This window comes from Adiantum capillus-veneris, chromosome 20 (assembly GCF_014529385.1).
Source record: "Adiantum capillus-veneris isolate H3 chromosome 20, ASM1452938v2, whole genome shotgun sequence".
In the NCBI taxonomy this organism is placed as follows: domain Eukaryota; kingdom Viridiplantae; phylum Streptophyta; class Polypodiopsida; order Polypodiales; family Pteridaceae; genus Adiantum; species Adiantum capillus-veneris.
Genome location: NC_140950.1, coordinates 145,898,302 through 145,924,835, shown reverse-complemented (window position 1 = coordinate 145,924,835; position 26,534 = coordinate 145,898,302). Strand labels below are relative to the sequence as shown.

The following is a 26,534-nucleotide window of genomic DNA, read 5'->3' as shown; positions in this document are numbered from 1 at the left end:
TCATTGCATAGCTCCAATGACCAACAAAATTATCAATCCGGAAGGATGAGCTACCCGGCTAGGGTATGGAAACACTCACACAGTTACTGAGCTAATCGTGGCAACACAAATGGTTAACTCTACAAGGTGAGCTTTTCAGATTATGGAGGAGCTAAGCCACAATAAAAGAAAATCTCCACATCCACTTCTGTTCACCTCCAATCAACCCAATCACACACACTACGATTGCAAGACGCACACAACACTAATCCTATCATGCAACACACTAATTGCAATCACACACACATAGATCTATCGAGCACCACACTCCAATCAAACCTGCATGCACACACAAGCAAAAGAGGGCAATCACACAAGATTAGAGAGGGATTACCCACTAATTAGTTAATATCTAGTTAATCTAAGCATCATAGGCAATCATAAGAAGCATGAGAGAGGCATAGTGAGAGAGAATGAATCATTGATTAGTGTTAATCAAGTCTCATGAGCAAGGATAATCTCAAGAACTCCATAGACACACAACTCAAGAGCTCTCATCAAAAACTGCTCTCAACAAATAAGCTTGAGAACCCTAATTTCTTTTACACACTGCCTTATATACCTAGGTTAAAAATATGCAATGTCCGGGCGCCCAAGGCCTTTAGGGCTCCACCACTTACTAAATTTGCTACCTAGGCACACTAACTGATCTGCTCTTTACAGCTTGGAACTCCCATTGAGCTCGTAACAAATTAAAATACTAAAATGGATTGAAATAAATTGGGAATTTACAATAAGTGACTATTTTGCAAAAATGTGAAAAATGTATAACTCCAATCTTTACTGCTTCTTCACATTGATATTTGATGTGCATTTGTACGTCTTCAATCTTAAGCAGCTTTTGTTATAACTAACAATAACTCAGTTAACATAGGGAGATATGGGTAGTTTAATTTATTAGAAGTCATGTGAAGGATGAGTCAGTCGCAACCAGTCAACGAAAAGCACTCCATGTGCTCATTGTGTGTGTGTGTGTGTGTGTGTGTGTGTGTGTGTGCGAGAGAGAGAGAGAGAGAGAGAGAGAGAGAGAGAGAGAGAGAGAGAGAGAGAGAGAGAGAGAGAGAGCTACCTAGCAGGACTTCAACTCAAAAGAATAGAGGAAGGGAGAAAAGAAGGTGGAGAAAGAGATAGCAAAGATTTGCTCGATGAGTCTTGAAACCAAGATCTAATATGAAAGAGATAAAGAGAGAGATAAGGCAAACCTATACATTGTTATTTTTTTAGAGTGATTCCAAGAACTAGTGTTCCATTCTCCTCACATGTAGATGCATAGATACACACACACACACACACATACACACCTACCTTCGTGTGTGTGTGTGTGTGTGTGTGTGTGTGAGAGAGAGAGAGAGAGAGAGAGAGAGAGAGAGAGAGAGAGACAGAGAGAGAGAGATCCAATTGACATGCTTTTCTTGGTTGCAATATCACGCGGGTCACATACTAGTTGTAGAGTAATTGGGAGAGAAAGTTGAGCATTGGAATGAAATCTTGGAAGCGAGCTTAAAGGTAAGAGGAGAAAATAGACACTCCACAACGAGGAGGTTTTGGAAAAAGCTTGGATTAAAGCTTTGCAAAGCTTGGAAGTTGCTAAAAAATCAAAGGCAAAGAAAAGCAAGAAGGTAGAGCACTCTTCGAATTAAGGAGGAAAGTGGGTGGTGATTTACATGCGCACGCGCACGTACACTCACACACACACAAATTAGACAGGAACATAGAGGATAAATTCATTTTTTTCCTCCCCTCAAGGGTGTGTAAACACACTCAATAGCGAGCAAGAAAGAAAGAGCCAGCTTCAATGATTGTAGGGTTTTGGTGGCTCGTGATCAACACAAAAGTGAAAGAAAGAGAGAGAGTTGGGAGCTCTCGCGATCGCACTATTTTTCGGCTAGAACACGAGTAAATAAACCTAGGCATCCCTTGGCATCGCCCCGACACCCCCTCTGATGGATTTGGCATGGAGAAAGGAAGGGGGAAAGAGCACATCAGCTCTCCTTTGGCGTGAATACGGCCTCAACCACATGATTTTTGGCATTCTTCTTTGATTTGCATCGGCTTGATGTCAGTTTCAAGCATTGACACCTACGACATTGGTGAGCACTTTGGTGACCCGCCTGATGGTGGAAGGCAACATCGACCATCATTAGGGAAAATTTGGACTCTCAAAGGGGCTCTATAAGGAGGTTTGACTTTGCCTCTCTTGTCCAAAGTGCGCAACACAATGAAGTAAATAAATGCTTTGTCAAAACCCTATCAACCAATATATCATTGGAAAGATCTTAGAAAGTAGGTTCTAAATCCCCAACCTCCGACAAAATAAGAGTTGATTTGTAGGAGGTATGGCCTCCCCATTGAAGCTCAATGTGGGGAGAGATTCTATTTATAAGACGGAGTTCTCACATAAAAAAATGAAACCTTTTAACGAATTTGATGCATGCTATACATCAATGGATAGATCTTAATGAGTACATTCCCAATCCAAAAGGTCAAAAAAGTTTTGGTTTCATTAGTAAAATTTTTACCGTGCACCCGTTCTAGACAAGAGAGAGAGAAAGTCCAAGTTCTTATAAGACCCCTTTGAGAGTCCAAATTTTCCCTAATGTCTTCTCAGCTTTGACATAGCGAGAGCGGGCGAGGACCGCCTGACTCACTTTCAGCATAGCTTCACCATCATCTTTCCACACATGCGCTGTTTTCATGTATTTTTCTCACATGTGGTGCATACTTTCTAGTGCATATTATGCGACACATGTAGTTCTCACATATAACTATGTGGGGCATTCCAAATTGGTTTTAGCAGTATTTGTTATAAAAGAGCTTAATACTTTTACAAAATAGTTAGTGTCCTTCACTTAGGGAGTCTTCTTAGTAGCTTGTAATTGCTCGTGGGAGGTGACATCATATATCCATTCCTACATCTTGTACTCTCAGTTGGTTGCTTTGTACTTTATGGAATCTCTTGAGGTCCTATGCTTGTGATATTTTCCTATATCCAAGCTATCCTTGGGGGTTGGGGGTTGTTACATGAGAGAGAGAGAGAGAGAGAGAGAGAGAGAGAGAGAGAGAGAGAGAGAGAGAGAGATTTTATTATCGTTCTCGAAGGTGAAATATATCCTATGGGACCAAAGTTGCATGTGATGTCGTATGTGTGCAACTCATGAGTGATTCTCGATGCTCCAAAATTGTGGTGATGAAAGTCGCAATGGAAAGCCCACGTTATGGCTAAGAGGGGAAAGTGTGTACATCTAAGTCATGGCTAAAAATGTGCGGGAAGTAAGTTCAAATGCGACCAAAAGCTGAGCACTCTAGTAGTGTGTGGTACTCAGACTCTTGAACTTGCAGCGAGCATAATGTGCACAATTGATTTGAATCTTCTTCATTACCCCAACGCCCTATCTCACATCAAATGGAGTGGGAGCTAAGCCAAATAGACGTGATAGTGCATATCATCGATAAGGGGATAGGCTCAAGCATCTTAGGGTGAGTACAGTTTTCTCCTTCTGTGAAGAACACGGTTTTGTAATTGGAGTCAATATGGGTGGTGTAATGTATGAAGCATGACCCAACGGAGGAGAGGAAGAAGACGAAGAATGGGGGAAAGAAGTGAGTTTCAATGTTGTAGGAGCACTCTCAAGAGACCTCAAAGATCTATAAGAGATACAAAAAGAGAGGTAGTTTTTTAATGTTGGTACAACAGTACTCTTGAGAGCTCAAAGCTGTGTGTGTGTGTGTGTGTGTGTAGCTGTTTAATCTTAGATAATAAGACATAATCAATTTTTTACATTCAAAAGGCAGTTGGCAATGGAACAGAGAATAGAAAAGTACATAAAAAACTCAGTAATAGAAATATTTAAGTACAATGTTTGTAAGGAAGAGGTCCCTTTCCAGTATACAGATAGTAAAAGAACTTCCCAAGTCATAAGTGAGTATTCCATCCAGTGCAGGTCAGCTTTGCCAAAGTCCAAAAAAACCTTCCAAGATAAGATAGATTCCTTACCTACATCCATCCAAAAAACACAACAGATATGTTAGCCTTAAATGTGTTTTACAGGTATCAATGGACTATACCAGTTGTTATCCATGTTCATCTTACAAACTTTTTTTTACTTTAACAAGCTTAGTCCAAAGTAATTTATGTGTAAAAAATGTTCTTCTTTTCTCTTTTTTATATACCCAAGTTTCTAGCAAAAAATATTATTTTGATTAGAAGGCCACCACCCCTTCCAATCCAAGTGTCTGAATCCCCCATCAAAAATATCCTTCAAGGTTAATGAAACTCCACCATATCAATTAATAATCTATAAAAATTCCATTTATAGTTCAAAAAGGTATCAAGCTTGTTTATGTTTGTTTAGGTCAAATAAAGTTTATGCTCATCATGGTACATGGAATCCAAAACTTCTCTTAGTTTGTATATCATTTACCTTATATACCTCTCAGGATAGCAAGTGGCAAGGAGCCCTTGCAGTATTAAGCCAGTCCTCATTTCAAACCATGAAGTTTAGAGAAATAAGTGCCATTATGGTTTTTGTTTCCAACTTTACCTATCTTCGTGATAAAAAGTACTGAATATCTTAGCAAGACAACTAGTAACAAAATAGGCCCAATATTCTTAAGCATTCGGGAAAAATTCAAAAAACCAAATAACTAAAAAACACTCCAGTACCCATATGCAGCCGGCGGGCCAAGCCTCCCAATTTTACCATAAGCCAGAATAGAGCGTTCATTTGTAACCAGTACCGATTCTAAAACAAGAAGATACCTGGCACCATATTATTCATATGCCAAGCCAAGGGGCACATACCATATACCCACATATTATGGTGCAAAAAATAATGCAGTCCCAAAACGGTCCCCCAGTGTATACTTACCTCAATTGGTAGAGGTTTCTTACTATGAAAAAGGTGTTATTAAGCAGTAGGTGCAACAAAACTTTGATTATTGTTTAAGAATTTACACCCACCAAGCGAATGCAACAGAAGTACTGCTCTATCTCATCAAAACTACCTAGTGAGTTGGTACAATATTCGTATGCAGTCGGGCCAAACATCCCCACAAACCATAATAAATAGTGTGCAATAAGTCGGAACCATACTCCTCATATTCACATAGCCCACTCGATGGGTCTTACCAGGTTTTTAAATTGACAGTGATCCATTAAGCCATGCTTATGTGACAATATCAAGCCAATCCGAAACTACACCTACTCGTGCAATTATCTTATTTAAGCCAGTCAAGTGATGAACCAGTATAGCATTGGTTAGCACTCGGAGAAAACACCCTTTTAATCCTATTAGAGAAAACTGTTAATATTCATGCATAGTAGGTTAAAGCAAGTGTATACTAGGCTAAGCCAGCCAAGTGATAACAACCCCAATTTTCATTTTCCACTACCAATGGATGTACATTGACAACATTTATCGACCACCCTTAACAACTTTTACCATGCTAAGTAGAAAACAACACACAATGAGCATTCGTATGCAGCCCAGTCGGACCAACCATCCCCACAGTAGGTTAAAGCAAGTGTAACCTAGGCCAAGCCAGCCAAGCGACAACAACCCCAAGTTTTAGTGACAATATTTACCGACCATCCAATTTCTAGCCACATTTACCATGTTGAGTAAAAAACAACACACAGTGAGCCAATGCATAAGGCAGATGATGCCATACTATTCTTACAGTAGAACAATTAGTTTGCAATGAAAAAGTCATGATAGTTAAGCAGAGTATGCAACCAGCCTTTTTTTACACCCTGCAACGAAAAATAAAAGAGGCCAAGAGAGCAGACCTGTGTATTAGAAGCGGTGAGTTCCATGCTTCAATGTCAAGACACAACAGAGTTTATACTAGGCATAGTAACAACCAAGCAAAGCTAAGTGAGGGCCTGAGAAGTGCCCTCACCTCTTCATATAGAGGAAGGATGGAGTCGGTCCGCCAGATCCTAGTTTATAAGTACAATCACCATGAGTGAACAGACAACATTACACCATGGTGAGGCCGCCTACGATTTGCAGAGAGAGCCACTGCGCCATTACGGCAAGTAGATGGTAATAGGGTAGTAAAAACCCTGTAGGTAAAAACCCTATGTGTTAGTCCCATGGTGAGGTGGTGAAAAAACCCAGTGTGTGTGTGCGCGCCATAGAGAGAGAGAGAGAGAGAGAGAGAGAGAGAGAGAGAGAGAGAGAGAGAGAGAGAGAGAGATTAACCTTGTTCAAAAGAGGGTTAATCTTAATCAAACAAATTGTTGACTCTAACAGCCACCTTGTTGCTTTTATGATATTCAGGACAAGATTCAGGCTGGGGAATGGTCTCAAAATTTGGGGATAGCTCTGTGCACATGTTAAGAAACTCAAGGTCCCATGTAATTAGGATTTGAATCAGAGGTTTAGAGATTGGACCGTGGTAGATACATAAGATAATTGGTGATCTTCCCCAACCAAAAGGTTTTGCCTACAGTTGCTCCCACAATCCCAGATTGAGATCAAATGCAACAACATTTGACAGCTCAGTCGAGATTTGAAATGGTGGTTGCACAGACTTAGTCAAGTCTGGTGTTCCCCTGTATCTTTCAAGCATAAAGTATTCTTGTGGAGGATTATGATAAGGGCCTTACCCATTGGGGACCTGTTAGTAAGAAAGAGGATGTATAAGGGTAAATGTCCCATATGTGGTCATCTAGAGACAACCAAACACTTTTTTTGGAACTGCCCTACAATGCATGCTTCGTGGGAATGTTTATATGATATTTGTCATTTTCATTGGAAGATTAAAGTTACCATATTCAGAATTTGATTTGGTAAAATCTAAAGTGGTTCTGCAGGCTGAGATCTATGTATTTCTTATCTCAGAGTATGGATGATTTATTTTTTGTTGATTGTCAAAAAATCGACTCTGTTTAATGGGCTCACATTTCACATTTTCACCTTGCATTGGAATATCATCATGGATAAATTGCTTGATTATTGCCTTGCACAACCGGCATTCGAGCAAGAACTTAGGATGAAGTTCCTATATATGATGTAAACATTTAAGGTAATGTAAAATAGAATCAAGAAAGTTGAGAGAGAGAGAGAGAGAGAGAGAGAGAGAGAGAGAGAGATTCCATTATCATCCTCAGAGGTCAAATATGATCTATGGGACCAAGAAAAGAGGGTACAATGTCTGCAATGACACATGTAGACGTGGGGGAGGAGGGGCTAGGGGGATGAAACAACAAAATTGCAACAAATGTTACTTATGAGGGTGTGATGGCTAAGGGGTAGGAGGGGGATGTTGGGTTGGTTTTTGTTTTCCAAACTCCTCAATGATGACTCTACCACCACGATAGACGGCGCACTTACCTGCGGTCCGTGCATCTCGTACCTTCTGCAACTCTTTCTTCTTTATCTTGAGTTGGGTGGGGGTTAGTAGAGCCTCGCTAATCCATATGGTTGCACTACAAGAGGTACTTAATATTAGCGACGCTCGCAGTGCGACGCTCAAATGTCAAAACCCATGGCGTCTTTATGCACGTCGCTAGATTATAAGTAACTTAGCGACGCTCATAGCGACGCCTATAGCGACGCCGTCAGGGGTAAAAAAATAAACGAGAGCGTCTGAAAACTCAGATCTTCGGCGTGCGCTCAAGCAAGCAAAGGTAACGCGCGCTCTCCCTCTCTGTCTCTCTTTCTTCTCCACATACATACACACACACACACACACATGAGGAGAGGAAGGAGAGCCAGGTATGCTCCTTCCCTCTCCTCACTCTTATGTTCCCTTCCCCTCTTTCTCTCTCTCCCTCTCTCTCTCTCTCTCTCTCTCTCTCTCTCACACACACACACACACACACACACATTGTGTTTTTGAGAGAGAGAGAGAGAGAGAGAGAGAGAGAGAGAGAGAGAGAGAGAGAGCACATGCATAAACAAAAAACGCACACACACATGCATAAACAAAGAATGCACACACACATTGAGAGAGGAAAAAGAGAGAGAGAGAGAGAGCATGCATAAACAAAAAAATCACACACACATGCATAAACAAAGAATGCACACACACACTGAGAGAGGAAAAGAGAGAGAGAGAGAGAGAAAGAGAAAGATATAAAACAAAGAGAGAGAGAAGAAGAAGAAGAAGAAGAGAGTCTTAATGTCGTAGGAAACTATCCCAAGAGACCTTAAAGATCTAGTCGACGAGGAGTTGAACTCAAGACCTGTTATTCATGAAGGAAATGTCATAACCAATCTATCACACTTGGGTGATAAAAAAGTTATACCATTTTTCTCCCTTTATTGGCCTGCACAGACACCCACACACACACCCGAGAAGAAGAGAGTTTAATTTAACGTCGTAGGAAACTAATTCAAGAGACCTTAAAGATCTAGCTGATGAGGAGTTGAACTCAAGACCTGTTATTCAAGAGGGAAATGGCATAACCAATCTACCACACTTGGGTGATAGAAAGGTTATACCATTTTTCTCTTTTTATTGGCACACACACACCTATACACACACACACACACACATGAGAAGAAGAGAGTTTTAACGTCGTAGAAAACTATCCCAAAAGACGTTAAATATTAGGTTAGATGTAGACTTATGTTAGATTAGATTTAGGTTTATTTAAGTTAAATTAGATTTAGGTTTATTTAAGTTAAATTAGATTAGATTTAGGTTTATTTTTAGTTAGATTTACGTTTGATTAGATTTAGGTTTATTTACATTAGATTTAGATTTATGTTATATTAGATTAGACTTAGGTTTATTTACGTGAGATTTAGATTTACGTTATATTAGATTAGATTTAGGTTTATTAACATTATTTACCTATTATTGAAGAGGGAAATGGCATAACCAATCTACCACACTTGGGTGATAGAAAGGTTATACCATTTTTCTCTTTTTATCGTTTAAGGTAAGGTTAGATTTAGATTCACGTTAGATTATATTTAGGTTTATTTAGGTTAGATTAAATTAGATTTATGTTTATTTTGAGTACACCGAAGGATTATACTGCCTACGCATTTGAGAGTGGTGTCCTGGCCACTGCGTCGGAGATGCTGAGGAGTGACCTGAACACTGCGTCGGGGTCACCTAGAGGCCTAAATGATGAGCATTCATTGGACAGGGTTTCTATAGTTCACGGGAGGTACATTCCAAAGTGATACGTCTACCTCATCAATCGTCTGTCCGATGAGACCATTATGACCCCTGAGGGGAAGCAAGTGATGGGCCGCATACAACAGTTGTGTAAACGCGTTTTTTGACACACTGTAGTCTGTCATGGTCTCTTCGAGGGATCATGATAAAGCCTCTAAGGATTATCTTATTGCGACGCCGCATCGGGAGTTTCCAGTTCCCTCTCTGGAGAATACATTTGACGATGCTTGGATGAGGAGACGCATGTGCGACTACATGAAGCATCGGAGGTTAGATGCATAGATGCCACACCTGACTGGCGTGAAAGAGAGGAGTGGAGGGATATCAGGGAGGAGAGGACGACCAATCCAGACAGGTGGTGGCAGCAAAGTGACGCAACAAGAGTTTGCATCAAGACGGGATTATCCCATCACCTGGGGAGTGGCGGTTGGGCCAACTTCGAGGAGGATTTTGTCCCATCACCTGGGTCATGGATCGACGGGGTGGAGAGGTGAGAGTATTAAACTATTGCATTGAAGTATTTGTATATGTGAGGCCCAGTCACATCTACACAGCTAGTAGCCCCATTGGTATGTCTTTTACCCTTCAATGGAGCAAATCACCACATGTTGAATTAGGTTAGGATTTAAGATAAGAATTTGGATTGAGTTTTTATATTAGAGTCTACCTTCGAGATTACGGTAAAAAAATTAGAGTTAGACGAACAGTGAAAATATCTATTGTGAAAAGATGTTAAGATGTTGTGAAATGCTATAGCTAGAGAAGAGTCAAAGGGGTTTTGTCCACTACATGCACTATCATGTAGACGTGGGTATGAAGATTTCTTGTACCCACAAATATAGGCATTGACCAATAAAGACGAGATTATAACCCGGTGGTTCTGATCTCCGTGCACCTCTAGACCGAGGTGTGCGGGGATTGGACATGACTAGAGAATGTGAGGTAGTTTACAGTGTGAACAAAGAGAGAGAGAGAGAGAGAGAGAGAGAGAGAGAGAGAGAGAGAGAGAGAGAGAGAGAGAGATAAAAGACGAAGAATGACAATAGAAGATTAAATTTGTTGTTATAAGATTTTTACCCTCATTATGAGTAGTGACGAGGATGTGGGGCCGTCCAACCAAAACACCTATCTCTCAACGAAGATCTTATGTCCTTGTAATCAATGCAATCATGTTGTGCGACAGAGAAGACGCGTTTCTTTGCAGCACGTTCGCGAATTTGGCGAGTTCGATCCATCTATTATAGTTCGAGTTGTTGCCAATTATAACTCATCAGACTCTGACGCTGGCCAACAGACAGCAATCTTGCAACCCAATAGACGTGTTCGCAGGCGCTTTGGTCAAGCAGCATATGTGAGGCCACAAGATGTAGCCTCTGACAGCTCGGGGGATGATCATGTAGACCACATTCCCAACGAGGCAATGTTTGAGCCCGAGATTGATGAAATGATCAAAACGATCATGGATTCAGAAAGGCTTATCTATGATGATATGAAAAGTGAAGCCGATACGCCATTGTGTAATGGAGTACGTGTGTCTAGATTGAAAGTGCTCCTGGTTCTTCTCAACATGCAGACAAAGTTTGGATAGAGTGACACATGCGTCACAGCGCTTTTCAGGTGATCTATTACAATTAGTTTACTTTAATAAAACTCTAAATGTATAATGATCTGATAGATTTTTACACAATTGTACCGTATTTTTATGCACATAGTCAAGAATGTGGGTAATCTACTATGGGACCATCTAGCCGGCAAGAAAGATACTTTGGGAGCCAGGGTTGACCTTAGAAATGTGGATCGTATGGAGAAATATTGGCCGCAAACAGCGTCCGATGGATCAATAAAACTCCCTAAAGCACCATGGATTTTCACAGGAGCCTAAGAATGCAAAGTAAAAGAGAACATTCGATCTTTGCGGACCCCCACTGGCGCAATGCACTCGCTCCGAACGTGTTTTACTAAAGAAGGAAAGCTTACCAGTTTGAAGTCACATGACTAGCCTAAAATATGTCAGGTATGTTCATAGTGGAATATATCATAGTGGGAATTGTGTAACAAATTCGTGTGTGGACTTTAATATCATTGCTACACGTGTTTTTCAGTTTATTTTACTGGTTGCCATTGAGGGATGTTTGTCTCTTGACGTCCGTAACACAATCTAAAAACTTGCGAAGTTGGTGCAATGGATCTCACAAAAGGAGATCAACGTAGACTCCATACCATTCACCAAACTAAACGCTGCAGAGGTTGTGTGCATGTTTGAGAAATATTTTCCTACTACCATGCTAACCATTCAGGTGCATCTTCTTGTTCACATAGTTGATAAGGTGGAAATAGCTGGCATAGTACATTCTAGATGGATGTTATTTTTAGAACGTTTCATGAAAACGGTCAAGGGATATGTGCATCAGAAGGCACGTCTAGAGGGTAGCATGGCAGAAGGTTGGCTGGTATCAGAGTCCCTAGTGTACATTGAAGAGTGGCTAGATGAATTTGATAAAGCCCGGGACACGCTATGGCGAACCATAGATGATGAGCGCATATCTGGGATTGTCATGTGCAACCTCGGTGTTGAGAAGAAGATGACGAAAGATCTAGAGGCTAAAACCAACCGATTTGGCATGCTTCACAATCCGTTTTGTAAAAACTCTGGCTCTCTAAATACCTTCCACGTTGTATAACGCTCTTTGATTTTGCGCTCACATCCTGGGCAATCCATGGCCACAAGCAGCTCCACCACCTAGTTTTTCGATTGCAAGATTTGATTGTGTGCGCGCTCTCTCTCTCTCTCTCTCTTTTGATTGAAAATTCTGAGTTATCGACTTGCCTCTTCCATCACTCAAGCTGAATAGAAGAAGAACCCGTTCTGTTGCTGCTAGCCTTTGAACATTCCAAAGCTACAAGCACCTTCAAGTTCTACGTCGAAAAAGAAAGATAGTTGGGATTCTTGTACGATTCTCTGTTTTGAACAATTTTGCTCCGTTTTATAATATATATTGTGTTCACGTGGCTTTTTGTCCATTTCTATTTATATGCGTCATTGCATCATTGTATTTAATGGTCTTTGCGTCCACTCCAGGTACGTATACTCTAGGTATGTTCTCACATGCAGGGATGACGAGCACTGCGCTCCGTGTGCGATGGAGACTGAAGATGCAATCGCAAAGGGAGTGATCTGTCTCTGCTCATAGATGCAGCTCATCTCACCGCTAGATCTAATTGATCATGTGAAAGAGACGCTAAGAAGCACTACTACTGCGTACTTAGCGTCTCTTTCACCCGATCAACTAGATTTAGTAGTGAAAGAGATGCTAAGAAGCACTACTACTGCTTCTTAGTGTCTCTTTCACCCGATCAACTAGATTTACTGGAGGGGCAAGCAACATCTATGAGCAGTTACAGACTTCCTTCGCGATTGCAGCTTCAGTCTCCATCGCACCCGGAGCGCAATGTTTTTACAAATTCACCCTCATTCAATGAAAACTCTCTACACTTGAATCCCTCCTCCCCTCTCTCTCTCTCTCTCTCTCTCTCTCTCTCTCTCTCTATCTATCTATCTATCTATCTACTTGTCCATGTTTTCTACTCCATTCATTCAATATTAAGTTTAAATGTTTGTGTGTTTAATGCAGCTATGGATGATGAGCAGTTTCTTTCTTTTTTGTCACCCCAACAGAGAGCGTGGTACGTGGAGCGTCATTGCTCTGGCGCACCATCACGCATTCCTACTCCAGTCGCATCTCCCTCTGTTTCGGAGCATTCAGCGCGCTCCGAAACTTCGGTGTCGATGAGACAATCTTCACACTCGTCTAGGCACCTGCACTCTAGTGGTGGCGCTGGTGGTTGTTGTGGAGATGCCACCGCCGATGCTTCGACACCACCTTGTGTTCGACGAGGCTCTTTACCCTCCCCTTCTTTGCCTGCCCGACACTAGCCACGACATCGCCATTGACACCAAGTTTTGCGCGGTTGACTGCCGTTCCTAGCGGCTACACACTACTAGCTACTCCTCCAGGAGTCACTCCAGTGGACACTCCTCGCTTCGGGGCTCAGACTCCAGTGGAGACACCTGACGTCCGTACCCCCGTCGACACGCCGCTAGAGACCCCTGTCGGGACACCCAGGTTCACGTGTCAACGGCGAGAGGGCTTGCCTTACTCCGTCGACTTTAGCGGCGTCATCATCTTGGATGATGAAGGCAAGAAGTTGATTTCGCGCATGCACGGTCTTTGCTCTTAGGTGTTTAGACACTACATACTAAACACCTAGAGTGAAGTACCGAATGATTTAAAAGACAGAGTCATCAGCATGCTTCATGACGAGTTTCCCGTTCCAACACGGGATGACCGCTTCAATCAAGACGTGATGAAGGTTCGAATAAGCGAATACTGCAAGCACAAGCGTTCCGAAGTGCAAAAAGCAATCAAGCATGGGTGGAATAGACCAAATTGGCTGACCAAAGAAGATTGGAAGAATGCGAAGAAAGCAGCGCATGAGAATTCCGAGAAGTGGAAGCAACAAAAGGAGGCAGCCAGAGCGCGAGTAGAGGCAGGGAGCTCGCGCCACTTGGGGAGCGGCGGGTGGGCATCATTTGAGGCCGATTTTATAAGTGTTTTCGCATTGATCTTTATATTTGATAGTTTAGGGTTTATGGGTTTTTAAATTCTAACATAATGGATTCTTTGTATGTTTTGACAGTGGTCGATGATAGGACGTGATCCCACACCGTACGAGCGTGAGTACGCAGGCAGGAAGGGCTTAAACGCCCTGATGGACATTCTGAGTTCTCGCGGCAGCATGGTTAGTATTAGGGTTTACTCTTTTCTATTTGTTGTGTTGTTTTATAAACGTCGCGATATGTTTATACTTACAAAAATCTATCTTATTGTTTTTTTTTTCATAATTTGATGAATACGCCGCTTGGACGCAATGAGACGTCTGATTAGACGACTCAGTCTAGCCGTAGCTAGATAGCATTAGTTTCTTTTTGTCATACCTTATGTATCATGAGACGACTTTTATACGTCTTTTTGAAAACCATGTATATTTTTTCAATAATGACAATGGTGTTGTAACTATTACATTTGCAAAGTTTAACAATCAAGTGATTTTGCCTATGATGTGTACAATTGTCATTGATTTACTGTCATCAATTCACGCTTGTCAGTTCTATATCTTTATTTTGCAAACAATACGTACTATGGATGATGGAGTTAATGGTTATATTGTCTTGTGGGTGACTATTTTGGATCTATATCTACATTTGCACTTTTTTTCAAAGGTGAATCAATTAATGAAACATTCAATATGGTTGATGGATTGAATGCCCTGCCACCAAATTTTTTCTTCTCGGGCGTCGCTATGAACATCGCTATATAAGGCTCTGCAGTGTCGCTATAAACGTCGCTATATAGCGACATTTATAGCAACATTTAAAGCGACGCATATAGTGACTTTTATAGCGACGCTTATAGCGACGTTCCCATATCGACACTGTTAGCGACGGTCTTAGTGACGTTGGGGGTTATAAAAACCCAATGTATTTCTGTTGCTAACAATGTCACAAAAGCACATAACCTCTTGTAGTGTTGTGCCTTTGAGAAGATGCATTTTCTTTAAGAGTGCCATGCGGTCCTCTTTGGTCTTGAAAACAAGGCTCCCTAGGTTGGTGCAGGGATCTTGATCGACGAATTCGATGGTGAGAATGTCAAACTTGATTGGTTGTATAGCATTGTTGAGCTTGATTAGGGTAGTAGGAAAATCGTCATTCTCCTCCCACCAAGAGGAGGGCAATCCACCGATGTGTATGGTCAATGCAAGGCCTTCCCGACGACGACGTTCTTGTAGGCACTACTCCACTTTGAAGGGGATGGTAGTAGCATTTGCTTGGATTTGGGTGGCTAGTGAAGCAACATTCTGGGTGAGTGTGTGCTCTACTTCTTTTGCCTTTGCTAAGATGCAGTCAATATCTGCTACCTTCTAGGATTTGAGCAATTCATGACACGCTTCGAGGACAACCAGACGCGTTTTAAGTTCATCATTCTCATTCTTCAGCTCCTTGACTTGAGCTTGGAGGCGGTTGAGCGGGTCTATCTTGGGGGTAGCCACGAACGAGCGGATCTTTCTTGGTGTTGAGGATGCAGCCCCAATGTTCTTGACATCGTTAGTTTTGGCCATCATTCTTTCAATCCTATAGAGGGTTTTCTTGGGTGGGAGTGGCTGTCAACCGAAGCAACACTGTCCGAGGCCTAAGAACATAGGCCTAGTCAGTGAGACTTTTCTTGGGTGGGAACCGCTGTCAACCTAGGCAGCACTGTCAGTGAGCCTTGTAGGCCCAAGGTTTTCTTAGGTGGGAACGACTGTCAGTCGAGGCAACATCGTCTGAAGCTTAAAAACAAAGAGACAGACGAGCTGTGTCGAGCAGGCGAGAAACGGGCTGCGAGTGAGGAGCAGGCGAGAAACGGGCTGGGAGTGAGCGGGTGAGAAACGGGCTGAGAGCGAGCAGCTGAGGGGCTGTAGTTTGGAGATTTATTTCGAGGAGGGCGAGGCTTAAGGAGCAGCCATGGCGGGCTAGGTGCGGCCCTCACACCCGGCGGCTGCTGCTGTTTGATGCTTGCTGTTTAGGGTTTAGAGAGAGAGAGAGAGAGAGAGAGAGAGAGAGAGAGGAAGAAGAAGAAGAAGAGAAGTTTGATGTTGAAAAAGAGAAGTTTGATGTTGTAGAACAAATTCAAGAGATATCAAAATGTATTCGATGAGTCTTGAACTCAAGAACTATTATTTAGGAGGACAATGAAACAACTAGTATACCATAGTAGGATAAACAACTCAATTTCTAAACTTGTTGCCATTGCCAACTGCACACGCATAGGAATAGACACACATATATCTATGTTATAGGTTAAAGTGCACTCTAAGAAATATTGACGTGTTTTGGGCCATGCGCTTTGGATTCACCATCATAGCATAATGCGAAGCTTATGTGTTTGTGTATGTGTGTGTGTGTGTGTGTGTGTGTGTGTGTTAGAGAGAGAGAGAGAGACAGAGAGAGAGAGAGAGAGAGCGAAGAAGAAGAAGAGAAGTTTGATATTGTAGAACTAATTCCAAGAGACATCAAAATGTATTCGATGAGTCTTGAACTCAAGAACTATTATTCAGGAGGACATTTAAATAACTAGTATACCACGCTAGGATAAACAACTCAACTTCTAAAAACTGGTTGCCATTGCCAAGCGCACACGCATAGGAATAGACACACATATATCGATGTTATAGGTTTAAGTGCATCTAAGAAATATTGATGTGTTTTGGGCTACATGCTCTAGATTGCCCATTGTATAATTTTCAATAAGAAAACTAGGGAGAATCACCCATCATGAGAGAGCAAGGCTAGGGTACATGCTAACAAAGGCACCATTCTCTTGTAGATTATGGATCAATAAAAGACTAGGGTAAACACAAGAAGTTTTGGACAGATTCTCACAATCATTCCCACATTATGACTTACCTCAAGATCATGAGATTCTGCTCGAGAGGCACGGCATACCTAGCTAGGTACGATTGGGGCCAGGAGATCGTCGGTCGCGTGGGGGGCTGGTGGTCCCCTGCCGCCGCCAATCGTACCTAGCTAGATACCAGGCGACCGCCGGCAGTCCCTTGCCCCCAATCGTACCTAGCTAGGTATGCCGTGCCTCCCAAGCAGAAGCTCATGATGTTCTTCATTGTATGAAAAACATCGGAAAAGGCTCCCTTTTCCTACATGAGAAAATTCCTAAATCTTCTTGTGAAAGGGGCCAATAACAGAGGGAAGTCCAAAACAAGGCCACCTTAAAATTGAAGGAAAAATATCACCAAAATAGATTGGAATGGCATTGGGAATGGCAAGATCTTATAATTATGATTGATCTTTTAATATCAATTTCATTGAAAACTGTCAATCCTATCATTTACTCTGGATCATTTAAAGTGAATGTCCCTCTATTGGCCCCCATGTTTTCATTGGTCTTGTATTGGTCCCTTTTCCCTAGAAGAAGGGGATGGCTCGCTCCCTAGAAGGTGCATAGTGGGTAGTGTGCATGTTGCACTGCACCTTTATCAATTTTGCGCATGATAGGGATTTGCAAGCTCACCGCCGTAAAAGCGCCATTTTTCTTATCTTCATTTTTCTATCCATACCCTTCGTTGATGTTTATGCTATTAATTGTAACTTTTATTTTTTGAAATGCTCATAGAGCTTGTTTTGAATGAACTCAAATATTGTATATTTTGCAGAGGGGCTTCCAACATATACAAAAAATTAATTTCAATGGGTGCGTATTTTCGTCAAGGACCTATCTCTTGGATCTCCATTCCCACTAATTAATTGTAACGTTTTGATCTAATGATCTAGCAGTTTGCCAAGAAAGCCGACAGTTCTCAATATTTACCCCTCCTTCCTTCTCTCTCTCTCTCTCTCTCTCTCTCTCTCTCACATGCTTGTACTCATCCTCACATGTAGTGCATGACTATGTCAAACTACATGACTCAATTGTTATGCAATCATTATTCACTCATTGAAAAGCATTTGCAAGGCTTGCGGAGTGTCATGTTGCGCTTGGCCCTTCTCTCTCTCTCTCTCTCTCTCTCTCTAAAATTGGGGTTTCACCCTAAATTTAAGTTGGAAGAATTCGAGTTACATCAGAAGAATTTCAATGTTGACCGTGAGCTTTGCCCTTCTCTCTCTCTCTCTCTCTCTCTCTCTCTTTAAAATTGGGGGCCCAAGCTAATTAACGTCGCGTCGAGGCAGTCCCCCACTGCACGAAGAAACAAGGAAACTTGGTATAAGAGAGCCCGCACCTGCTCTGTCTCTCTCTCTCTGTGCCTGTATATACACATTTCTCTAATTAGCTAGTACTATTAGCTGTTGTCATCCCCTCCACCAGAAAACACAGATATCCCTCTTATTACACCTGAGACTTAAATATCGAGATGGGTACAGCCTTCACATGCAGTACCCACTTATACGCCCATCAGTTTCTTCAGCTCCTAATGCTACTTCTACTACTACCCCTCAGAAATGTAAGTGACATGCACGTAAAAGCCCAGCTGAGCTCAAGCTTCTATGAGACTTCCTGCCCCACAGTCGCCACCGTGGTGGAGGATGTGGTGCGGCAGGCTGTCGAAGCCGAGGCGCGCATGGCGGCCTCCCTCCTTCGCCTTCATTTCCATGACTGCTTTGTCCACGTAAAGATTCCTGAATGTGATGAATATGTTACAGCATTTCAGTATTTGATTATATGGAGGATGAAAATGGCTCCTATGAGCTTCAACATTATAGATTATTTTAAAACTGAATTAATTCATATGTGTAGAGATTGAAATCATCTTAATTAGTGGTGATCAACAGGGGTGTGATGGATCTGTCTTGTTGGATGACACTGCCACGGTAATAGGGGAGAAGACCGCACCTCCCAATAACAACAGCATCCGTGGCTTGGAGGTAGTGGATGAAATCAAAAGTGCTGTTGAGGCTGTTTGCTACGGCACGGTGTCTTGCGCTGACATCCTTGCTCTCGCAGCAAAGGCATCTGTCGTGCAGGTATAATGACCCACCCGCACATTTATTGCAGTATTCAGTATTTTGAGTCTTGCTCACTACACACGTCGTCGACGCGACTTGCTTGAATGCCAATTTACCGGAAAGCACGTTAATGATATGTGGATGCTTTTTTTGGGGGCGATTGCATGGGGTTGATGCATGCATTCAGGTTGGAGGGCCATCATGGATGGTACTCCTGGGAAGAAGGGATGCAACGAGCCCGGCGACCATTGCCGAGGTGTCGGCGGCGCTTCCGAGCCCGTTTTCTGATATGCCGACAATCATCAGCAGCTTTGCAGCCTTGGGATTGAACGTGGAAGATACTGTGGCTCTTTCAGGTGGGTGAACCAATTAGCAAACACAATATGCTTGCTTCTTCGGGTGTGGATAAACATTACTTGGGCTGCTGCGTGTCTGTTGCGTGACCATGATCGAACATGTTCTCCTCTTGAAGCTGTAGACCATGGGATCCACGGCCCATATTCAAATCGAGATGTCCCATCCCCTCACACCCACAATTTGAACCCTCACCAGCGTGGTGAGATTTAGATGCGTGACCCTGCGGTGAAATATAATTTCAAAAACATTAATCTTGGGATTTAAAAAACTAATCTCTAGATCCCGAGATTAGTTTTAGAGATTGACGGCCCAAAATTTGGCGGTGGCTCCGATTTGAATATAGGCCATTGATCCCATGGTTTGCACCTTGTGGCACATAAAGCTGAGGGGTGCCTCTTACGCGCACGGGCATAATTGTTATTTGGCTTGATTTGACATGGATGTAACAAGGTGTCACACACCCACATGAAAGGAAGAGGGGAGGGGGGGGGGGGGGGGGGGGGGGGGGGGTGTGTTAAACAAGACAAAAATCTAACAACACCTCTAGTTATTTGAGGGAAGGGAGGTAACTTACCCCCTCCTCGTGTGGGGATTCGCATAGCGAGTTTGTTTGGATGTTGAACATTGAACTTCTAGGAAAATTGTTGGAGTCTCAAGCACAGTGAGCTACATATCTGTCATAGATCAATCATTCAACGTGCTTAATTATTCCATACATGTAAGTTGTCCACCAATATGTATCGTGAGTCTACTTTTTTATGAGTATTTAATTTGGATGAATATTGTGGGGAAGAGCAACATTAACTAACGGATATTATGATGTTGATGATGGTTGGGCAGGGGGGCATACGATTGGGCAGGCACGATGTGTGACATTCAAGCCGCGGCTATATAATTTTAGCGGGACGGGCGCACCGGACCCGACAATTGACCCCGACTTCCTTGCATCGTTGCAAGGCACTTGTCCAGAAGACGGGGATGCGAACACATTGCAGTCACTAGATGTGACAACCCCTGACACCTTTGACATAGGTTACTACAACAATTTGCAGATCAACAAGGGCTTGCTATTGTCAGATCAGGAGCTGATATCTGATGGCAACACAACGTCATTGGCAGCGTTGTATGCAAGTAACGAGAGTGCCTTCTTTTTAGCGTTTGCACAGTCGATGGTGAACATGGGCAACATCAGTCCCCTTACGGGATCTGATGGCGAGATTCGTCTCAACTGTCACGTCATCAACTCAGCTTAGTTATTTAGATTCTCTGCTTTGTGCTATACTATGTTGTTGAATTTAATTTTCACGTTATTAATAATACTTGAAGTATTAATCCCTATCAGATACTTGGTAGTCTTACTATGTTCACAACAAATTACACACCAACCTCAATACAGGTCTCATGAATGGAAACTCCTTGTTATAATTTTATTGGACCTTAATTTTCAAGATTATTATAATAATATCGTTCTTATATTAGATTTTTTTTTATACCTCATAATTTTTTTATTAAAACAATAATCACTTACTTTAATGATTCTAGAGATAAAGGTCTCCCGACAAGGCCAACTTTTTACAAAAGAAAGTTTGGATGATTGAGTTGAACACATACATGCATGAAAAGGGAGAGGGTCCTTTAAAAAAGAAAAAAGCAGTTCGAAGCTTCGCTTCGACTAGTTTTGTGTGAAAGGTACGTGAGAGGCTGCGCACCCACTATGGTTCAACCGTGAGACATGTGGGTGTGGGTGATTGGGTGTAATCTTGTAAAACAAAACCAACTCCTAAGACCACCCTTTTATGGTGTGATTATAAATGGTACAGTTATTGGAGGGAGAAAAAGGTAAGTTAATAATTATTACAACCTGTCTCCCCTCCCCCCCCCCCCCCCTCTCCTCATGTGGGCAACCTAAAGTATAGTAAAATTTGAGACTTATAGTAAAGTCATTATGTTCAAGGAGTTTTGCTCTCTCTCTCTCTCTCTCTCTCTCTCTCTCTCCCCTTTTCAGAATGCTAGATCTACTCACTCTTATAGCCCATGATGACCATGCAAGGGATAAGGGAAAGGGACTATGACTAGAGAATGCCAACACAAGAGTCCACTTGCTACCAATATATTGAAAGCATTTTGAATTGGGTATTGAATGTGGGATTTAACGCCGCTACACATCCGTCTTTCAAATTTTAGTTGTGCCACAAGAAAATATTACAAATAAAAGTATAGTTAAGTTGATCTGACAATGAAAGGTTGAGTTCTATTGCTACAAGATAGTAAGTCGGCACCATTAATGTGGATGTGAAAAAAGGTTCTCTAGTGCCATGTGAAAATTTGAGAGCGAAGAGATGGATCTTTATGCAAAGATATATATAAGAGAACTAGCTTGGGATATAGTCTAGGTAATTAAAGCACTCAAGCAGGTACTTTAAGGTACTTTTGATTGTCTATAGAAGGTACTCTAGAGTACCTTGATATTATCCTCAAACCCAATGCTAAGGCTATAATTCCAAGTACAGTGAGTGTGTATCCCATGAGGATGTTTAGAGAGAGAGAGAGAGAGAGAGAGAGAGAGAGAGAGAGAGAGAGAGAGAGAGGATAGAGGGAAGGAGAGAGCTTGAGTGATTGCAAACACACACACACACACACACACACACACACACACACACACACACACACACACACACACACACACACACACACACACACTCACATAGATGGAGGCAAACCCTGTTATTCTAATTCTTCTTCACTAAATCAAGATAAGAGGTCTACATAAAAACATAAGGCAGAATAACAACATAATGGGAAACTAGTACGACGGTCTACTGTGCACCGCTAGTGAGTGAGGTGAATGGATAAGTGTTACATCACTTTGATAGGTAGACCAACTCAATGTAGTATAGCTATAGTGTCAATGGAGAAGATAAGCGTATCTACCAAGGCATGCGAGTGATGATGATTGTGGGTGATATTCATCCAAGAGTCATACATGTTTAGCTTGATATCTTAACACTCCCCCTCAAGCTCAATGCCATCTCCCATATGTCAAGCATTGTTCATCATCGTTGCAGCTTCTCCTTTCCATCGGCCTTCATAAAGATATCTGCCATCTGCTCGATCATCCGTTTCCACGTACTCAAGGTCTATGTCGCATGTTACTTGATGTTCTCTCTAATGAAGTCGTAATGCACCTCAATGTGCTTTGTTCTAGCATGAAACACTAGGTTTTCAGCCAACTGTATGTTGTTGAGTTTGTCACAAAAGATGAAAATTGGCCTCTATACCTTTACTCCAAAGTCATGAAGTAGTAATGCCAACCATGATACCTCACATGATGCCACTGTAGTTTCCCTGTACTCCACCTTTGTACTTGATTGGCAATTGTAGGTTGCTTCCTATTGCTCCATGTAATAACATCACTCCATCTATTGGTAGGCCTGTGATCGTATGTGCTACCAACCCCATCCACGTCTGTGTAGCCATAGAGCTGCAACTCCACATCAGTCCTATAAGATCCAAAGTAGTAATCATATAGCGCAATGTTTGCCTCACTGCATCTAAGTGTGGTTTCCCTGGAGACTGCATACACAGACTCACCAATCCAAGTGTGTAGCTCAAGTGTGGATGTCAGATAGTCAAGTAGATCAAGCTACCCACAATCTTCCTCTGCATGGTAGCATTCTTAATTATTTGACCTACACCACATCCCAAATTCAAATTTTGATATAAGGAAATTGCAATCGGCTTACAATCAGTCATACCATCCTTTTCCAGCATGTCCAAAGCAAAGAATATTGTCTTTGTGACAGCCATACACCCTCTTCTGTGCAACCAAGATATAATGCAAGTCTCCTAAGTCTTTTATCTCAAACTCTTGCATAAGTAGAGCCTGTATACCCTCTACTTTAGCCAAATTATCACCTCCAGCAGTCAAATCATCCGCATAGATGCATAACACCACAATTCTTTCCTTATTCTTTTGCACATATAATGAATGATCTGCATTAGACATCTCAATGCCCAAATCAATAAGGAACGCCACAATACTCCCATACCAGGCTCTAGGTGCTTGCTTCGGCACATACAATGCTTTCTTTAACCTGCATACAAGGTCACATAGACTCATACTTGCATAACCCTGCGATTGCTTCATATAAACAACTTCCTCCAAGTCCCCATTCAATAAAGCACTCTTTACATCCATTGGTTTCAACACCTAGCCCTCAAGATGCAGCCACTGTAATAAACACACAAACGGTAGCCATATTGTCTTGTTGTAAGAGAGATTATGTGTGTGTATGGTCAAGCTTCCATAGACATTTCCTAAACATCATTTCCCCAGCCTCCTTCTCTACTTCATTTGCTTTTATGTTGTGTTTCCGGCGTGTGTGCATAAGTGTGCCTCTCGTACCATTTCTTGGTGTGCAGAGAGAGAGTGAGAGAGAGGTGTTGTGTATGGAAGCAGTCTATGGTTTCAAATGAGCTACGAAATTCATGTGGGTGGCTGATCTTGACATGTGTGAGTGTGTGGTGTTAATAGTGTACATCCGAGTGAAAATTTTCTCATGGTGAGAGCGTATGTGTGTTGGCTTGTATACAAACAAGGGTTGACTGTTGGGAAGCATTTAGTTTTGAAGGTGATTTCAAGAGGAAGGGGTGCTATGAATACCCTGAGTTATAGAGAGGCCTTTGTGTTGTATTTTGGGTGTGTTTCACATTCCCCCTCTCCAACATGGTACAAGTCATGGAGGAGGTCAAGGAAGAGGAAACCACCAAGCACAACAAAAGCATAACAATCTGAGATAGGTGGTCAAAAAAACTTTAGAGACAAGGGGAGTCCAAGAGATCATGGAAATGCGTAGCGTAACAATACAAGTCAACACAATAATGTAGTATGTTGGGATTGTGGAAGACATGGTCACTTTGAACGTGACTATCCAAACAGGAGGTAGAAAAAAAATTAGGCAACCACTAGCAGTGATGTTTGTGGTGCAACACATGCTAAATACTATGTCTACAAATGTGATAAAATCTATTGATAATATCTAGTATGTGGATTTTGATGCATCAAATCACATGAATAATCATGGTGAATGGTTTAAGGAAATGTAGACTTTGCAAATTCCTAGTGATGTAGAGATTGAGGATGATACTACGCATCCCATTATGCATATAGGAAATGTACCACTTGTTAAGTATGGAGCCTGATTTACCCTTGTAATTTTCTGTGGTAAAAGCACACATTTGTAAGGCCCCCATTATGAGGAGAAACCATTGTGCGTGAAGGAAAATCACTCACCGGGAACCAAAATTTTCACGGACAAGAATTAGGGGCAACTTTAAAGGCCTCGGGGACGGAGGCCCCCGAGACTTTTTTTTTGCCGGAATATTCTTTTTCGCCGGAATATGATGGCCGGACGGCGGCCGAAAAGTGGTCGGAAAACAACCGGTCGGTTGACCGGTGGCCGGTAGTCAATGGCCGATGGCCGGTGGTCAAAAGTCAATGGCCGGTGGCCGGTGGTCGGAAGTCAATGGCCGGTGGCCGGTGGCCGAATTCAAAAGCGGACTTGTCTTCTCAAGGGCGGCTACACATGGCTGTCTCTCATAAGAGAGGGCAGCCCTTTTGGCCTATAAAAGGAGGCCATTTCTACACACATTTCATAGTGTGAAGTTGATGCAACAAGGTGAGTGTGAGGTGGTGAGAGTGAAGGAAGGCGGGAGCTCCATTAAGGGTATAATCCCTTTGTAAACTACTTCTTGTTTTGAAGTACTAAAGCCATTGAGTGGCTGCTTTCCCGTGGACGTAGCCTACATTGGGTGAACCACGTATATCGTGTGTACTCTCTCTCTCTCTCTCTCTCTCTCTCTACTCTATAATCTCGTGTATATAAATCTGTCTCTCTCCATTAAGTAATCTACTCAATTATCTATTTAGCTACATCTTATTTCCTAACAACTAGTATCAGATCAAGGTTTGCTCGTAGCTAAATTATCTCAAGGAAAGGATTTCTTGAATTGAGTGGGAGTTATGGCAGAGGAAGGGAAGCTCAAGATTGAGAAGTTCAACGGCAAAAACTACCAACATTGGAAGATGCAGATTGAAGACTATCTCTACCAGAAGGATCTCTATTTGCCACTAGGCGGTCTTGTGAAGAAGCCCGCAACAATGGCAGATGAAGCATGGATTGTCCTTGATCGAAAGGCACTGGGAACAATCCGGTTAAGCTTGGCGTCAACGGTGGCCTTCAATGTTTCGGATATGAAGACCACGGAGGACTTGATGAAGTCACTTGACGACTTCTACGAGAAACCATCGACATCCAATAAGGTATTTCTTATGAAGCGCTTGTTCAATCTAAAGATGGCAGAGAATGGTTCAGTTGCAAAACACCTAAATGACTTTAACACAAACATAAGTCAACTTCGATCAGTGAAAATCAATTTCGATGACGAAGTGGGAGCTCTCCTTATACTATCATCTCTACCGGATAGTTGGGACAGCCTTGTGATGGCTGTAAGTAATTCTATCTCTGGCACAAATACTCTGAAGTTTGATGATGTTGTGGGTGTTCTCCTAAGCGAGGAAATACGAAGGAGAAGCACAGGAGAATCATCAAGTGCTGCACTATCAGTGGAAACAAGAGGAAGGCTTAAGGAGAGGTTCAAAAACTAAAAGGATCGTGATCGCTCAAGGCGGAGCAAGTCACGCACAAAGTCAGTTCTTGAATGTTGGAGCTGCGGCAAGAAGGGCCACGTCAAGAAGGATTGCTGGTCCAAGAAGAAGAGGGAGACAGAGTCTCAAGACAACAAGCCAACATCGGAGGACAATGTGGCAGGTAAAGTAGAGAAAGATGCTCTAATTCTCTCATTAGACAATGTGTCTAATTCATGGATAGTAGATTCCGGGGCTTCATTCCATGCGACACCACAGAAGCAACATTTCCAAGACTACACCAAAGGTAATTTTGGGAATGTATACTTGGGAGATGATGAAGCTTGTGAGATTGTCGGCAAAGGTACAGTTTCTGTCAAAACTGCTAACGGAAATGAATGGAAGCTTAAAGATGTTAGGCATGTTCCTTCTCTTCGCAAAAATTTGATCCCTATAGGACAATTGGACGATGAAGGTCACAACATTGCATTCGGAAAAAAACGGTGGAAGATCTCAAAGGGATCTTTGGTGGTTGCCAAGGGTGAAAAAGTCGATACACTTTACTTGTGTACTGTTAGCACGCGGCAACCTTCAGCTTGTGCAGCAACTACAGAAGTTGACAGTGCGGTGTGGCACTACCGACTTGGGCATATGAGTGCCAAAGGAATGCAAATCCTTCAAACAAAGAAGCTTCTACCAGGTTTGAAAGAAGTGGACTTAGAGTTCTGTGAAGATTGTGTTTATGGTAAACAAAAGAGGGTAAAATTTCAAAAATCAGGAAATGAAAGAAAAAAT

General features: G+C 42.2%; 1 protein-coding gene across 1 annotated transcript; it reads left to right on the top strand.

The window, feature by feature from the left end:
• The first annotated feature begins 17,878 nt into the window (after positions 1-17,878).
• LOC147433369 (peroxidase A2-like) lies at positions 17,879-20,533 on the top strand. The gene is made up of 4 exons (XM_086491757.1): positions 17,879-18,399; positions 18,563-18,754; positions 18,924-19,092; positions 19,934-20,533. The coding sequence occupies exons 1-4, from the start codon at positions 18,145-18,147 to the stop codon at positions 20,344-20,346; spliced, it is 1,029 nt and encodes a 342-aa protein (XP_086347883.1). The 5' UTR covers positions 17,879-18,144; the 3' UTR covers positions 20,347-20,533.
• Positions 20,534-26,534: the final 6,001 nt, after the last annotated feature.